This window comes from Peromyscus californicus, unplaced genomic scaffold (assembly GCF_007827085.1).
Source record: "Peromyscus californicus insignis strain IS unplaced genomic scaffold, ASM782708v3 Scaffold_5__1_contigs__length_169319896, whole genome shotgun sequence".
Classification (NCBI taxonomy): Eukaryota; Metazoa; Chordata; class Mammalia; order Rodentia; family Cricetidae; genus Peromyscus; species Peromyscus californicus.
In genome coordinates, this window is record NW_026294573.1 from 7,516,856 (window position 1) to 7,533,967 (window position 17,112).

Sequence of the window (17,112 nt, forward strand, 5' to 3'; positions counted from 1 at the left end):
ACAAGTGAGTCCCAGGAAAGGCGCAAAGCTACACAGAGAAACCCTGTCTCGAAAAACCAAAAAAAAAAAAAAAAAAGAGTACATTATAATCCTAAACATATACACACACAATATGAGCACCCTAATTTCATAACAAATATTCTGCTAGAGGTAAAAAAATAATCACAAATTAACCCAGCTTAAGGACAGTGGAAGACTCCAGAACTCTACTTTTATCAATAGACAGCTCATCTAGCCAAAAAATAAATAGAGAGTTCTTTATACATGCCAGACACTAATCCTCTATTGGATGGATACCTGGCACCGATTCTTTCCACTCAATGGGCTTCCTCTTCACTCAATTGATTATCCATTGCTGTGCAGAAGCTTTTTAGTTTTGTAAGATCTCATTTGTCAATGGTTGGTCTTAATTACTGAGCAAATGGAGTCCTCTTCAGAAACTCCTTTTCTGCAACTACACTTTGTAGGGCACTATGCCTACTGTCCTGCCTATGCTTTAATCTAGAAGTGTCAGCATTTAATGTTTCAGGTCAGTTTCACATAAGACCTTTGATCTGTTGGAGTTGAATTTTTACATGTTGTTAGATATGGTTCATTCTTCTATATGTGGACATCCAGTTTTCAAGCACCATTTGTTAAAGATGCCATTTTTCATTTTGTGAATATTTTTGGCATATTTGGCAAAAGTAGATGGCTGTAGATGACACTCATGAATGGGTTTTCTATTTTGTTCTATTGATCAATCTGTCTGGTTTTTGCCAATAACATACTCTTTTATTACTATAACTCTGTAATACAATGTAACTTGAAATCTGGTATATTAATCCCTCCAATCTTTTTCTTTTACTTAGAGTTCCTTTGCAATCTGGGGTTTTTTGTGGTTCCATATGAATCTTAAGATGGCTTATTCTGTTTCGTGAAGAGTGTCATGGAGATTTTTGCTTGGGATTGCATTGAATCTGTAACTTGCTTTTGGTAGGATGATCATTTTTACAATATTAATTCTACCAATCCATGAGTGTGAGAGGTCTATCTCCTAGTGTTTTCCTCAATCTCTATCTTCAGAAACTTAAAGTTTTCATTGTAAAGATTTTTCACATTCTTGGTTGGATTTATTCCTAGATATTTTTTGAGACTGTTGTGAATGGGAGTGTTTCTATGATTTCTTTCTCAGTATGATTTTTATAAGTATATAAAAAAGAACTATAATAATAAAAAACAGTGTTATACTGACACAAAAACAGACAGGAAGATCCAGGGAACAGACTAGATGACTTAGACATGAACCCATGTATCTGCAGCTACTTTGTCTTCAAGATGCAGGCATAGGAAATGACTTATCAATAGGAAAACAATTGCTCAGGAAGGAAGGCCAATTATCAAGAAAGAGAACCTCCTGCAATTAGAATGCTGGTATATAGCAAAAGAAACTGTTAATCAAATAAAAAGGCCACCTACAGAGAGGGAGAAAATCTTTGTCAAATGATATAACTGTAAAATGTAAATTTGATAAAGGATAAATTTCTAGGAAATACAAAGAACTTTAAAAAAACTAAACAAGGAAACATTTTTTTAATGGGCTGGGGAGCTTAAACTAGAATTCTTCAAGGAGAAAATACAAAAGGACAACAAATAATTGTGTAGGTGTTCAACATCGGGAGCAATCAGAAACAGGAAAGTTAAATCATGCTAAGATTCCATCTTACTCTTGCAAGAATGACTATCAACAAAAATCTTTTTTTTCAATAACAAATACCCAAGAGGGTGTGAAAGATCAAGAATACTCACTGCCAGTAGGAGTCGAAACTGGTGCAGCCATGAAAGAAATCAGTGTGAAGGTTTCCCTGTAAGTTTAAAACAAAATTTCCAAATGACCCAGATACACCACTCCTGGGCATCTACCCAAAAGACTCCATATATGCCTACAGAGGTACCTGCACCTCCAAGTAATAACTGCTCTATTCATAGCATCACAGAAATGGCATCAGGCAAGATGCCTATAAATAAATGAATGGATAATGAAAGTGTGGTACACATCACAATGGAATGTTTTTATTACCTTATTTCTTTATTGTGTGTCTGGGGGCGGGATACCTGCCATAGCACACATATAGAGGTCAGAAGACATTTGAAGGAGTTGGTTTTCTTCTTCCACCATGTGGGTCCATGGAATCAAACTCAGGTTATTATGCTTGGTGGCAAGTGCCTTTACCCTTTAAGCCATCTCACCAGCCTTACATGATGGACTTTTATTCACACATCAAGGAAAATAGAATGGTAAAAAAATTGAATGGTTATAAGTGGAAAATATAATATTAAGTGAGTTAAACCAGGATCCAAAAGACAAAAACCATGTTCTCTTTCCTATATGGCATATATACATATACATATACGTGTGTGTGTGTGTGTGTGTGTGTGTGTGTGTGTGTGTGTGTGTGTGTATAACATGTATGTACATGGGAGAATGAGGGAGGGTAGACGATTTAAAATTCTTAAAAAGAAGCACAGGAGAGGGGAAAGGAGGACTTTCAGGAGAAATTTACCCCAAAATTAAATCTCAATAATTATATCTCTGATTTATCAAAAACTCAAAAAGTCATGGCTAAATTAATATCTATTATGAGAAGCCTTAAATTCTTGATTATGCTATGTTAGAATTTCTGTTTAAATTACATTCAGGGGTAGTTCTCTTCTGGCATTATTGAAAATGTGGTATTCTGTTTCTGCACAATTCTCACATTTAACTATATACATTGAGTTTTATTTTTATTTTGATCTTAGTATCTTTAATCTTTTATTAGTTGCTTTTGCAAAAATGGAAATCTCCTAACAAAAGGATTACACAAAAGTCCCAGACATATTTCCTCACTTCGATGTTTATGTCACCTGAATGGCAGTAGCAGATGGTATTGTAAGATATAACACTGAATGATTAACATTAGAAGCAATACACTGGGTTTTCTTTACTATAACACTACCAGTTCTTTGCTTTCCACTTCTTCCTGCTCTCTTAGACTCTGCATGATATAAGCATATCCTCCCAGAACAAAACAAAACTCAGTAAACTCCACAGCACAGAAAATTTTTATTTCATTACACTCAGAGATCAAGGTAACTATCATATGTTCTTTATGTAACTAGCGACAGTGTTTACTATTTTCTTGGAGCAGGGGAAAGATAAAAACTTCCAATCAAACAATGTTAGGCATCCGTGAAAGCCATCCTCCACATGGTACCAGGTCACAGGGACTCCCTGGTCTTCAAAGCGCTTTTTGTAGAGCAAGGCATCATCCCGGAGGATGTCATTTTCACAGCTCACAATGAATACCTCAGGAAGTTGAGCAATGGTCTTATCATCTGCTAAGATAGGTGAAATTCCTATATCGAAAATGTGTTTTGTTTCTAGATAGGCAGCCTCATTAAAACATCCAAGAAACTCAGGTTGTGGGTCTTGACTCCAGAACCTTCTGGGGATGTTGTCAGAGCTGAGCCATTTCCTGTACTTCTTCCATTTGTCCAGAGGTACAATGGCACCTGTCGATATGGCATCTTTCCAAGAGAGGTCAATGGCCAGGTATTTACACAAAGCCATAATCATCATGTCTCTAGTAAGAAAAGGGACGTTTTTATTCTGCTGATGAGATGGTAAGCATAAATTAATGGCCTGGATTATTGGAGTAATCAGGACTTGAGCCCGGACCTGGGGGAGACTAGGGCTACTGACCAAGACCTGGATGACAGTGGCCACAGCCCAAGCTCCAATACTCTCTCCACAGAGTACCACCCGAGAGGGGTCCACCCCGTAGGTTTCCAGGTTCTTCAGGAACTGGATGGTGGCATTCAGGCAATCCTTGAAAATGACAGGGTGATGGTAGTCAGGAAGCTTTCGGTACCTAAGGAGAAAAGGGCAAGCACAGCAAGCCTATTTACAAAGGAGGAGCTAGAGGCCATTTCATTCACCATCTTCTACTCTCAAAGGGACCAAGCCTGACTCAATCCTCAGAGTGTTCCTAATAAGCAAGCACAGCAAACCCTCATTTTTCTTACATGGACTTAAGGAACATACCCAGAGTCATGGAGGCCAGGATTCTCCATTCCCACCCACACCATGTTTCTCACTGACCTACGGATCATCAGTGAACCATACAGAGGATAACGCAAGTTCAAAGATGTTGCCTTTAGAAGCAATTAACCACCAAAGACACAGAAAAGTCATTTGGAACTACTGCTACTTCTACTGGCATAGCTTTGGGGGACACCTCTCCTGATGTACTGAGCATATGTTGATCACTGTTAAAACTATAGTTCAAATTGATATTGATGCTAATACTAAGGTCTGTTCATAAACATTCCTTCCGCTGTTTATTTTCCTGCAGTTAAGTTTAAAGTATGATAGTGGGGGTAGTTTTACTTCTTACTTAAGAGGTCTTAGATTCTTCCTGGTTGCCTTGGTTACCATGAAGAAGTGACTAATAGTCAAACAGTCAGCTGAACCGCTCTGTGCCTATACTGGGCACTTTGAACATCACACACACACCACACACACAACAACTGCAGACACTTGCCACTAACTCACAACGCTAGCTCTTGCGGTTGTAACCCAGCCAGCACTGTTTCAAACATCTTGCATCAGACTTTCTCTGCCACTTTTCATCAAAGCCAAAGGAGAGGCCCTGACCTTAATAGCCCAAAGGAGGGACCCTTTGGACTGGTAAAAGAGGAACAATGTAATGAGTCTTGTGAATATAATTATTCATTTTCATGAAGGTTTGCTAAGACTGGAACATATATACTTTTTTAAAAACTATATATGAGAGTTGAATGAGAAATGTCATATGGACTCACATATTGAAACACTTGGTCTCAGTTGGTGGTGTTGTTTGGGAAGATTATAACTGTTAGGAGATGTGACCTTGCTAAAGGAAGTATGTTATTGGAGGCTGGCTTTAAGAGTCTATAGCTTCACCCTGCTTCCTGGTTTTGCTTTCTCTCTTTTCCATTTACAGTTGAGATGCATTCTGCCAGCTTCCTGCTACCATATCTCCCTCTCCTGCCCTTATAGACTCTGACCCTTAGGAAGCATAAACCAAAATAAATGCTCTCTTCCTTAAATTGTTTGTGGTCAGAGAGTTTCTATTAAAGCAACAGAAAAGTAATTAATGTGGAGCTGGTACCAAGAGTTAGGGTTGTTGCTGTGAAAATTCCAACTACATTGTTTTTTGAGGAAACCTTTAGAATTTTGGACTTTAAAAGTCATTGTGTGAATGACTGACCTAATTTGAGGCCCAAGCCATGAGAAGGGGCCCATGCCTGACACTGCCTGGAACTAGAAGGTGGATGGCTCAGAGACCTAGGGTAGAACCAAACATGACTAGCAAAAAACATCAATGAAATTATTCCTAATGATACTCTGCTATACTCATAGATCAGAGCCTAGCCCAATCATCATCAGAGAGGCTTCCTCCAGCAGCTGATGGGAGAAGTTGCAGAGACCCACAGTCAAACATTAGGCAGAACTCAGGAACCCACAGAGAGGGGGAGGAAGGATTGTAAGAGCCAGGGGTCTTGAAGACACCAAGAAAACACAGCTCACGGAATCAACAAAGTGAGCTCACAGGGGCTCACAGAGACTGAAGCTGCAATCATGGAGCCTGCGTGGATCTGTACTAGGTCCTCTGCATACATGCTGTGGTTGTTTAACTTGGGGGTTTTGTGGGACTGTATGACTAAGTGATTCTCCAGATGGACGTGGTGCTCTCTAATCTCATATTCACTTTGCTACATCTCATTCATGTACTCCAAAGTCAGGGGCATCTTTCCAGGCTTCTGTTGTTTTGAACATGGTGTGTCCATGTATGTGGGACCATGTACAAGAGAATCAGCATCTCTGGGCTCCTTTTGGTAATCTCTAGTTAGATCTCTAGTTTGTTAAACAAACAAGCAAGCAAACAAACAAACAAAACCAAAAAAAAAACCCTACACTACAAATGCTGCCTCGTATGGAAAAGTCATCAACTGTCTCAGGACTCTCAGGCCACTCACCCAACTGATAGCAACACTGAGTCTGTCTCCCGGGCCAGGAAATTGCACAGGCTATGGTACATGTCTGCAAGAGAAGGTCCAGAGTTGAACACATGTGATGAGAAGACAGCACTTTCCACCACAGCTCTAAGAACAGAAGCTATCATAGTGGACGTGGCTGACATTCCCTCTCTGAAGTCCAGAGAATTCCAAGTGCTTCAGTCTATCAAGAGCAAGGAAAGGCAAAGATGACCAAATGGGAGAGACATTAAGGTGCAGGGGAAAGGCTGAAGTGTAGCAGTGATGGGTTCTCAAGTGTGTTTTTAAGGACCCTTCTCTGAGGGAGAGAAAACTAAATGGAAAGATGGAGAGTGGAGCCAGTCCACCACTTCAGGGAAGCAGGGTTGGAAACGAGTAGGTTTTCACAATAGTGATCCAGTTGAGCTTGGGATGCATGTGAATATGTGGCCATTGTGAAAAGATAGGAATAACCAGTGCTGTAAGTGGGAAAGAGAGGGAGTCACATTCAGTGCCAGAATATCCCCACTCAGACATTGCTGTCCCAACCTGGACATAGACTAATATAGAAAATATTGCCATGGGAACAACCCCACTGGCTGATGTGAGCCCCAATATTTGCATCTACATTCTCTAACAGAAGTTCTAACTTCCACTTCTTTTGACTTTCCCCAAGAGGTCCTCATGGGAATGTGTGCAAGACTCTACCCATCATGGGGACCTTCCCCTCTCATCCCACTTGGAAGCTACTTACCAAGGCTACCAAAGATGGCACCCCCTCCATGGTAGAAGATGATGCCTCTCCGAGGTTTGGAGGACACCGCTTTGGGCTGGAACAGTCTCACAGGGATTGACCCAAAATGCATATTGGTTACCACCAAGGCAGGGTCATTCTTTACGACCCCTACATCACAAATAAACTGAATGAAGTGAAGTGAAGCACAAATTCTCAGTTTCTCTAGTATATTCCCCTGTTGGAGGAAAGGGAATGAGAATGAGAAGGTGAGGGTAGGGGATTATAGGATAGAAAGGTAGATGATGCAGCCACTTAGCAGTGTTTAGACATATTCACCATTTCTCACTTGCCTCATACATGTGCAGCGGTCTCATGGCCATACAACTGGCTTTGTACTCTTTCATATGAGGAAGGCAGTTCATGCTTTTTTTTCTAAAAGGCCCTCACTGGATGATGATGTTGCTGGGACCCAAGTATTTCTTTCCTTTTAAACTCATGTGGAAATGTCCTTGACATTTTCAGTGTTAAAAGATGAACCATTTAAGTGGTGATGGCATGGCATCCCCATGTGTGGATTAAGTCCACGATGGAGGGAAAGGAATCATTACCTCTCACATAGTCTCCTGAGGAGTGAGTTTGGCTGGTATTTTCTGTCTTATGAACATAGACACACTTGTCTTTCTGCTGAGGGATGATGCAAAGAAGGCCCATTGATGACACCTTGTTTTTGGGTTTCCAAACAACCCCTATAAGACAAACTACCTTCTGTTGTCTGTAAATCACCTGACCCATGGTACTGTTAGAGCATCAGAAAACAAATAAGACTTTGCCTGAAGGAAAACCAGTTTAGGGCTGAGTGGCAAACAGTCATTCAGAGGGACAAAGCTGAGTAGTGTCCCAGACAATAACACTAACCTCTGTGTCCCAGTTAGCTGTCAACTGACACATCCAAGAGTTGCCTGAGAATAGATTCACCTGATACATTGCAAGATCAGATTGTCCTGAGGAGATAACTGTGTGGGATTGTCTTGATTGTTAATTGATGTAGGATGGTTCAGTCCACTATAGGTATCGTCATTCCCTGGCCAGATGGTCGTGGCTATATTAGAAAGCTAGATAAGCGTGAGCTTTTGCACAAGCCATCAAGCAGTGTTTCTCCATGGTTTCTACTTCAAATTCCTGTTTGAGTTCTTCACCTGACTTCAATGATCAACAGTGACCTGAAATAAATCCTTTCCTCCCCTAAATAATTTATGGTCAGAGGGTTTCATCATAGCAACAGAAAGGAAACCAGAACATTGACTGTCTTTTGCTCTCTGAATGACTGTACCCAACCTGAGATGCTAAAGACAGTTTTCCAGCAGTGTCAAAACTCAATGTAACCCACAGTTTTGGGTTATAGAGGACCCTTAGCCTGTGTATGTCATTAGGAGAAAGAAGTAACATGATAAATTAGGGATGTGATATGGGATCCACAGCACGGATGAAAGGCCCCTACACATTGCCCAAATGTTTTTTTCTTGTCTGTTTTCATTTATTTATTGGGGGAGAGGGGTAATGCTCATGTAAAGCTGTCAGAGGACAGTTTAAAGTCAGTCCTCTCCTTCCACCATGTGGGTCTCTGTAACTGATTTTTTTCTGTGTCCCACCTGGGCCATGGTCAGGACAAATCTCTCTCACCTGCTGGTCCTGTAGTGACTCAGACCCAAATAAACATATGCAGGCTAATGTTATTTAAAACTGTTCGGCCATTAGCTCAGGCTAACTATTGACTGGCTCTTACACTTAAATTAACCCATAATTTTTATTTATGTTTAGCCACGTGGCTTGGTGGCTTTTTGCAGTTTTGCCTTTACATCTTGTTTCCTCTGTGTCTGGCTGGTGACTCCTGACTCAGCCTTCCTGTTCCCAGAATTCTCTTCTCTGTTTGTCCTGCCTATACTTCCTGCCTGGCTACTAGCCAATCAGCATTTTATTTCTTAACCAATCAGAGCAACACATTCACAGCATACAGAGCGATATCCCCAGCAGGTCTCAGGAATTAAACTCAGTTCATCAGGTTTCATGGCAAGAGCTTTTGCCCAATGAGCTAATTCATTGGCCATTCCAATATGATTTTAAGCTAATATGTTTATTCTAATATTTGCTATTATAAACTGTAGCCATATTTCAGGAAACATTGCAGGGTCTCACAGTGTATGTGCTAAATGCATCACAGTCACTGGCTTGTATCCTCTAAGGACTTCATGCTCAGGATATTTCTTTGTCATATGGAAAACAGCATGGTGAGCTAACAACAAAGGTTATAGCATCTAACACTTACCAGCTACCTATAATGTGTCAGTACCAGCCTAGGTAGTTTCAATTAGCAACTTGCTTGACTCTTCTAAGTCACAAGAATTTGCTCTGTGACAGAATGGGAAACTAAGGCATGTCAATGTTTAAATGTCATGTTCAGAGTTGTTCAATATGATGTAACTGATGAACTGGAAAGAGTTTGGGGTTGAAATAAAACAGGCATGATTTCAAGTCTGATACCTACTGCCAGCTACCTGGAAAACACCAGGCATTGTCATAGAGCTCCAACCTCCCTTGTTTGCAAATGAGAAACTGATGTTCATGGATGTGACCTAAGGAGGAGGTAGGGAATCAGTAGACCTTGTAGAAGGTCTTACTGATAAGTCCCAGAGGACAAGCCCTAGCTTCTGGCTGAATGAATTTGTTTTAGTCCAGAGTCCAGCAGGGTGCCCCAAAGTATTTCCTTCATGGGCAGACTTCCCAATAGGGGACTCAAATGGTTGTTTTCCTACTGGAATTGGAAGACAATGAGTCAGCCTACAACACAAAGGTGACCTAGTTCCCAAACCCATGCTCTCAGCTAATTCCACCAGGACCAGCAGCAGCTCAGCTCTGAATACCTTAACATTAATTTGCTTCTCCCTGGCCCAGGTTAGCTCCATCTCTGCATGTGTTCCCCATATCCTGTGTCTCATCTATCCACCTATCTTTCCCTGAGAGACTCTTTTACATGGCCCAGGCAGATGGCTTCAAATGACTTAAGTATCCAAGTTTGGGGATCATATTCTTGAAAAAGCCACCCTTTCTTGTAGGAATAACTGCTTCTCCCTCTGAGGCCTTCACTGTACTATCAGACTTCCATAGGAATCACCTGAAACTTTATTATAAGTATATGAACATCTGCACATCTCCCTTCCACCAAACCAGAGGTCTCTGGTGGGAATGATTACATCCCAGTTGTTGTGGAATATTATTTTAAGATGTGTTACACTTGTTTATGCTGTGGAGTATTTGGCCTAATAAAAAGCTGAACCGCCAATAGCAAGGCAGGAGAAAGAACAGGAGGGGCTGGCAGGCAGAAAGAATAAATAGAAGGAGTTAAAGAATGAGACAAGAAAGAGCAAAAGAGATCTAGCACCAAGAAAATAAAGGGGCCAGCCACCCAACCACACAGCCTGCCATGGAGTAAGAGTGAAAGTAAGACTACAGAAGTAAGGAAAGGAAAAAGCCCAGAAGCAAAAGGTAGATGGAATAATTTAAAGTTAAGAAAAATTGGCAAGAAACAAGCCTCTGTGTGTGATTAATTTGGGAGCTGGATGGTGGGCTCCCCAAAAGAGCAAAACAACCAACAACACCAGTGGATTCTTAGTCTCTGCCTCTAGAATAATAAAACCTTATTCAGGAAGTTTGTGTAGTGTCACAGTATAGCTTTCTAAACTTCATGTTCTCCAAAGCTATGACATAGGTCATAAATGTATATTGTTTTGTTTTTAATGGACATCTTCCATGGCTTGGAACTAGGGCAGGGATGGAGTACCAAGTAAGATTATAAATATCAATATAACTGTGTCATTATTGAATTACAAATACACAGTATCTCAGGAGATACTGAAACATTCTTAGAAAATGGTCTTTAAAACCAATCTTGTTTCTTACCTCTCTCTCTCTCTCTCTCTCTCTCTCTCTCTCTCTCTCTCTCTCTCTCTCGTGTGTGTGTGTGTGTGTGTGTGTGTGTGTGTGTGTAGATATATGCATATATTATGTATATGTTAGTGATGGATGAAAGCCTACTGTGTCACACATGCTGGACAAAGGCTCCAGCTCTGAACTGCATCATCCAATGCTTTACATCTTGTAGTAGGGCTGGATCCATTCACAGCAACCTTCAAATCAATGACAACTTTGGGGAATGCTGACTCTGTCTCTAGGGACTTGTAAGACACTAGTAGTGGTGTTTGACAGAGTCCTTCACATCCAGCTTTGTGCAGCTTGATTTCAATGCTTTGTTTATTTACTCATCTTCTGACTACACAGTGCTCCTAGAAACACCTCCTCCCTTCTTTCTTTCTGTTTTTGTCTCTTTGATACAGGATCTCATGTGGCCCAGGCTATTCTCATACTCATTACATAGCTATGGCTGACCTTAACTCATTATCTTCTCTTTTCTGCACACAAGCACTGGGGTCACAAGCCTGCACCATGCCTGGTCTAAAAAGTCTCCATTGTGCACTTCATTTTCCAGAAACAAGAAAAAGGTAAAAAAAAAATGGAGACTACAAAGCTAATTTTTCTTGCATCTGGCACTCAAACTCATGTTTTTCTGAGAGCAAGAGTAGGCTCTGATTTGAGAACTGTAGAATTTTTCCAGATGTCTTTCTTCTCCTTAAACCTCTTATTTCTTCCTCATCTACATCTTCAGTACATTAACACACCTGGATTTCTTCTTGTGCACCTCCCTCTTGGACAGCATGTATGGTGATATTTTAATTGTACTGAAATGTGATTTTATTTGTATGTTAATAAATAAAGTTGCCTGGGGGTCAGAGCTAATAGCAAGCCATAGCAGAAGCTGGGCGGGGTGGTGCATGCCTTTAATCCCAGCTCTTGGGAGGCAGAGCTAGGCGGATCCCTTGTGTGTTCAAGGATACAGCCAGCATGGAGACACACACCTTTAATCTCAACACCAACCATAGAAGACCTGGAGGTCTGTACACACAGGCAGTGATGAGGAGGTTGCTGTGGGATGATCTGTATGTCAAATGTGTTGCTCTGATTGGTCAATAAATAAAACACTGATTGGCCAGTAGTCAGGCAGGAAGTATAGATGGGTCTAACAGAGAGGAGAATTGAGAGAACAGGAAGGTGGAGGGAGACACTGCCAGCTGCCGCCATGACAAGCAGCATGTGAAGATGCTGGTAAGCCACGAGTCATGTGGCAAGGTATAGATTTACAGAAATGGATTAATTTAAGATGTCAGAACTAGATAGCTAGAAGCCTGAGCCATTAGGCCAAACAGTTTAAATAATATAAGCGTCTGTGTGTTTATTTTATAAGTGGGCTGTCAGACTGTTGGGGCTTGGCAGGACCTGGATAGAAAACTCTCCAGCTACAGGAGGTCATATGGTTGGGTTTACAACCAATGAGAAGGCAGAACAGAAAGTCTATAAAAAAGACAAACAGACAGGAAGTAGCTCTCTTGCTGAAGAGGACTGCAGCAGCAGTGAAGGGTAAGGCTCTTAGCTCTGACCTCTTGGGCTTTCATCTCTGCATTGGCTCTGTGTTTCTTATTTAACAAGACCATTCTTCTACAAGCATTCCCCAGGGGCTTTGGGCTGAATAGAAGAGGCAGGGTCCTCCTATGTGGAGCACATCCTGCAGAACCAATCCTAGATCATCATTGCATCTTCTGTGAAAATCTTTTTCAGCTGTCAACTGTGAATGTTTAGCTTAGGGGTTATTTTTGGTTTTTTATTTAAATTTTGGAGAATTTTATACATGAGTACTGTATTTATATCATTTATATCATTTCTGCCCCCCTCTCTCTACTCCATTCCCTGTTCCTCATCACTCTCTTTCAAATCCGTGACCTCTTCTTATTATTGTAATACACACACACACACACACACACACACACACACACACACACACACGGCACATGCATATATAAACCCTACTGGGTCCATTTAGTATTGCTGTTATGAACATGTGTTAGGGCTTACCACTTGGGAATAGATTACTTATCACAGAGCTTGCCCTGGAGAAAACTTATTCTCCCTGTCTATGAAGCCACTGATTACCTGTGGTGATATACTGTGTATCAAATAAAGCTTGCCTGAGGATCAGAGGACAGAGCCAGCCACTAGATTAAACATAGAGGCTAGGCAGTGGTGGCACACACCTTTAATCTTAGCACTCAGGAGATAGAGATCCATCTGGATCTCTGTGAGTTCAAAGCCACCCTAGACTACATGGATTCTGTCTAGGAGAGAAACAGAGCCAGGCAGTGGTGGCATACACCTTTACTTGGAAGTCATATGCTTTTAATCCCAACACTTGAGATCTCATGCCTTTGCTGCCAGTGTTTGAGAAGCACACACACCATTAATCCCAGCACTAGGAAGAAAGTGAAATGGCTGGGTGGAGAAAGGCATATAAGGCATGAGGAGACAGGAACTAGAATCCTTTTCAGTGGAGGACTCAGAGGCTTTCAGTCAGAAGATTTGTGGAGATAGGATCTCACCTTCGATTTGGCCTGAAGATTCAGTATTGGTGAGAAGTTTCTCCAGTGACTTGTTCCTTTGTCTCTCTGATCTTTCAGCATTTACCCCAATATCTGGCTCCAGGTTTCTTTTTATTATAAGACAATTTAATATTCAAGCAACAATTACCTGTAGCTCTTCATCTAAGGTTGAGGCCTTGTGAAATTTCCCTCATCCACATTGGCATGGCAACTAGTATTGTCACTATGCAGGTCTTTTTTAGGGAGTCATATCTCAGCCATAGCTGAGATTTCATGGGTGCAGCTTCCCCATTGTGTCTAGAAGACACTATCTTGCAACAAGCAACCTGTCCTCTGGCTCTTACAATATCATCAAAATTCAGAGAATTGGGGCCTATTGTTAAAGAGAAACACTAATGGTTAGAAAGATCCAGGTGTCTGGGGGTATTTGGAGGTCCAAGGTCCTCATTTGCGGTGCTGGGACTCTAGCCTGCTGTGGGATAATGCCCTTGTACATTGGTTTAATAAAATGCTGATTGGCCAGTAGCCAGGCAGGAAGTATAGGTGGGGCCAGCAGAAGAGGAGAATGCTGGGAAAAGGACAGCAGAGTCAGGAGTCACCAGCGAGACACAGAGGAAGCAAGATGTGAAGGCAGAACTGAGAAAAGGTACCAAGCCACATGGCTAAATATAGATAAGAATTATGGGTTAATTTAAGTGTAAGAGCTAGTCAGTAATAAGCCTAAGCTAATGGCCATACAGTTCATAATTAATATAAGCCTCTGTGTGTTTACTTGGGTCTGAGAGACTACGGGTCTGGTGGGTGAGAGATTTGTCCTGACCGCCAGCCAGGCAGGACACAGGAAAGCTTTAGCTATAGTAGCCTAGCCTGAAATTCTTAGTCTTGCTTATTTCTCCAATGCTCCATTTTTCCTCAAAAAAAAAAATCCCAACAGCACAGGAACATACATTTTTACCACTTACCAGAGCCTCTAAAGACATATGGCCTGAAATCTAATGCTTTCACCTACCTGATGAGAAAGATGCCATTGTCCCATGAGGATTCTGAGACACAGGTTAAACAAGAGGCCCTCCCAGCCCGTGAAAGCAGAGCAGAAATGCTCATCAGACAGTCTGGTGGAGTGCTTCTCACCCCTTTCCTCCCCACCTCTTCCCTCTTAACAGTCCCCTGGGCTAATAACCATTAACTGGCCACTATCAAGTAACCTCCCAATATAGGAGCATCAGGGCTTTTTCAAATTGCCTGATTCCCATATTCTTTTCATATGTGATACACTCATTGACAGGTGCTAACCCCTGACCCCAATCTCGAGCCCTAAACCTGGCACAGAGCTCAGCTGTCCAGGGCAGCCGGGCTGAAAGGCTGAGGGACTATCGCACGCATGATTTGGTCTGCAAACAATACCTGCCCTGTGCTCAGGACAGAGTTGAACAAGTTAATCTCAGGCCTCAGGATTTCTCACATTAATGCCAAAAGCACCTAGAGACAGGCACATGGGAAGAACAGAAGGAGGGAGTTGTGACTGACGGTTGTTGGTAGAACCTCTCAGACGATGAGCCCTTGGTGGGCAGCAGCTCCATATGAATTCATTTGCAACGCCCAGAAAAGAGCCCAGTAGACAAGTGTGGTGGCACAGCCTGTAATTCCAGCCCTTGGGAGGCAGAAGCAGTGGGCTCAAGGCCATGCTGGACTTATCTCAAAGGGAAAAGAAAAATGAGGAGGGAAAGAAAGGGGAAATGAGTGAGAAGAAATAAAGGAGGGGCGGGGAAGAAAGAGGAAACATAGGAGGTTCCTCAGATTCTGTCTAGTGGGAATCTAGGAAGAGGAGAGGGAAATGAAAAAAGAAAGAGTAAGATACAAACAGCATCCCCAATCCATGGTGCCCCCAAGAGCAAACTCACCAAGGCCATTATGAAGAGCATCAGACAATGCAAAAACCTGAACTTGATTGGATGCTGTAAGGAGGAAGGAACTTTTGCTGTGAGAATATGCTTAACCACAGCCCATATAAAGAGTCCCAGTAAGAACGTGGGCAGCCCCACTAGCAGCAGCAGCCACAGGACAGCCATGGTCCCGAGATCCTTAGGAGCTGCTGTCCTGATAAACTAACTTCAAAAGCTGTGAGAGAAACAGCTAACCTGGTCTTATACACTGCGTCTTCCAGGTCACTGCTTCAAGGATGCTTGTGAAGTGACCTGTAACCTGGATAGCCACATAAACAAGTCAAAGAGAACAGAGGAACTTATTTACTGAGGAACAAGAAAAACAGGAAATCACATCTGGTCCACCAAGGTAGATGTGAGAGGTAGATTTCCCATAGCATTGTGAGACTCTTATGTATCTCAGCAACAGAGGATACCAGGAAGAGGTCTGGTATGTCTTAATGTCCTAACCCTTCAACTGTATCACGTGAGAAGTGTCCTCTTCCACACCAGAGCCTATCTAGGATGGGCAACGCACATCTTATTCCCAACTCCTTGGTGTACTACCTTCCCACTATTCAATACTCCAACCTAGGATGCAGAGGTTTGCAGACAATTTTCTGGTTAAAAACCATCCACTTAGGATTGATGAGAAGGTTTAACAGGGAAAGGCACTTGAGGTGAAGGCTGACAACCTGAGTTCAGTCCCCTAGACTCATATGATGAAAAGAGAGACTCAAGTCCTGAAACTTGTCCTCTGACTTTCATACGTGCATTGCAGCATGCACACACATGCACGTGTAAATAAAAGTAATTTTAAAAAATTATCCAGGATGGTGAAGTGACTTCAGCAGGTAAGACGATAGTTACACAAGCCTATAAACCTGAGAGCAATCCCTGGTACCAAATAAAGAAGCCAAATACAGTGGCACGCATGTGAAAAACTGTCACTCCTATCATGAAATCAGAAGCAGAGAAAGTCATCCAGAAGCTCATGGGCCAACTCTCCTGGAGTACTCAGCATGGCAGAAACAAGAGAGACCCTGTCTCAACAAGACAACAAGACCCAATTCCTGAAAGTCATCTTCTGATGTCCACAAGCACACTGTGGCATCTACACGTCACACTCAGAGACACATCATAAACACACAATATAGTAACTGATTTTTAAAGAGAAAAACATAGAATCGGTCTATTTGATCCCTCAAGAAAAACACACCTAGCCATAGAAAATAAACAAATATCTTAGGGTGGTATGATGGAAAAATTATTCCAAGCAAATGGAACTAAGAAACAAGAAGGCTTCACTACCACTACACTATGACAAAATGTACTGGAACCCAAACTGGCCATAAGACATAATGGTCACTTCTTCCTGACTAAGAGAACAACTCATGAATAGGATATTACAATTCTAAACATACTCACTAAGCACAGCTACCCCCAACTTCATAAAACAAATATTACTAAATGTAAAGTTACATATTAACCCCAATATATAAACAGTGGGTAACTTCAATATTCCATCTCAACAATAGAAATGTCACCTTTCTCCCAAAAATTGGTATATATAATTTGACTGTGTGTGTTTTTATCAAGTTTTGTCATCAGAATAATACTAACTTCATAAAAAGAGTTCGGAAGTTGTAGTGTTTTGAATGAGAATGCACCCATCTGCAGGCTTGGGTATGTGAACACTTGGTCCCCAGTTGGTGGAACTCTTGAGGAGGTTTAGAAGGTACAGCCTTGTTGAAGGAGGTATGTCACTGGAAGCAAGCTTTGAGAGTTTAAAGACTTGCACCATTTCCAGTTTGCTCTTTCTACTTCCTGACTACAGTTCAAGATGTGGGCCCTCAGCATCCTGCCTCTGCCACCA

At 41.7% G+C, this 17,112-nt stretch overlaps 1 protein-coding gene across 1 annotated transcript; it reads right to left on the reverse strand.

The window, feature by feature from the left end:
* Positions 1–3,118: 3,118 nt before the first annotated feature.
* On the reverse strand, positions 3,119–15,383 carry LOC128097897 (arylacetamide deacetylase-like 4). The gene is made up of 4 exons (XM_052718765.1): positions 15,216–15,383; positions 6,794–7,010; positions 6,043–6,106; positions 3,119–3,893 (listed from the first exon to the last, which is right to left on the reverse strand). The coding sequence occupies exons 1-4, from the start codon at positions 15,381–15,383 to the stop codon at positions 3,119–3,121; spliced, it is 1,224 nt and encodes a 407-aa protein (XP_052574725.1).
* Between the last annotated feature and the right edge of the window lie 1,729 nt (positions 15,384–17,112).

Excerpts from the sequence above, each read along its gene's own strand:
- LOC128097897 (XM_052718765.1), bottom strand. The coding sequence starts at position 15,383 with ATGGCTGTCCTGTGGCTGCTGCTGCTAGTGGGGCTGCCCACGTTCTTA. Across the intron at positions 7,011-15,215 it reads TGCTCTTCATAATGGCCTTG|GGGAATATACTAGAGAAACT; the intron begins GTGAGTTTGCTC and ends TTCCTCCAACAG. Across the intron at positions 6,107-6,793 it reads TGCCATCTTTGGTAGCCTTG|ACATGTACCATAGCCTGTGC; the intron begins GTAAGTAGCTTC and ends CTTCTCTTGCAG.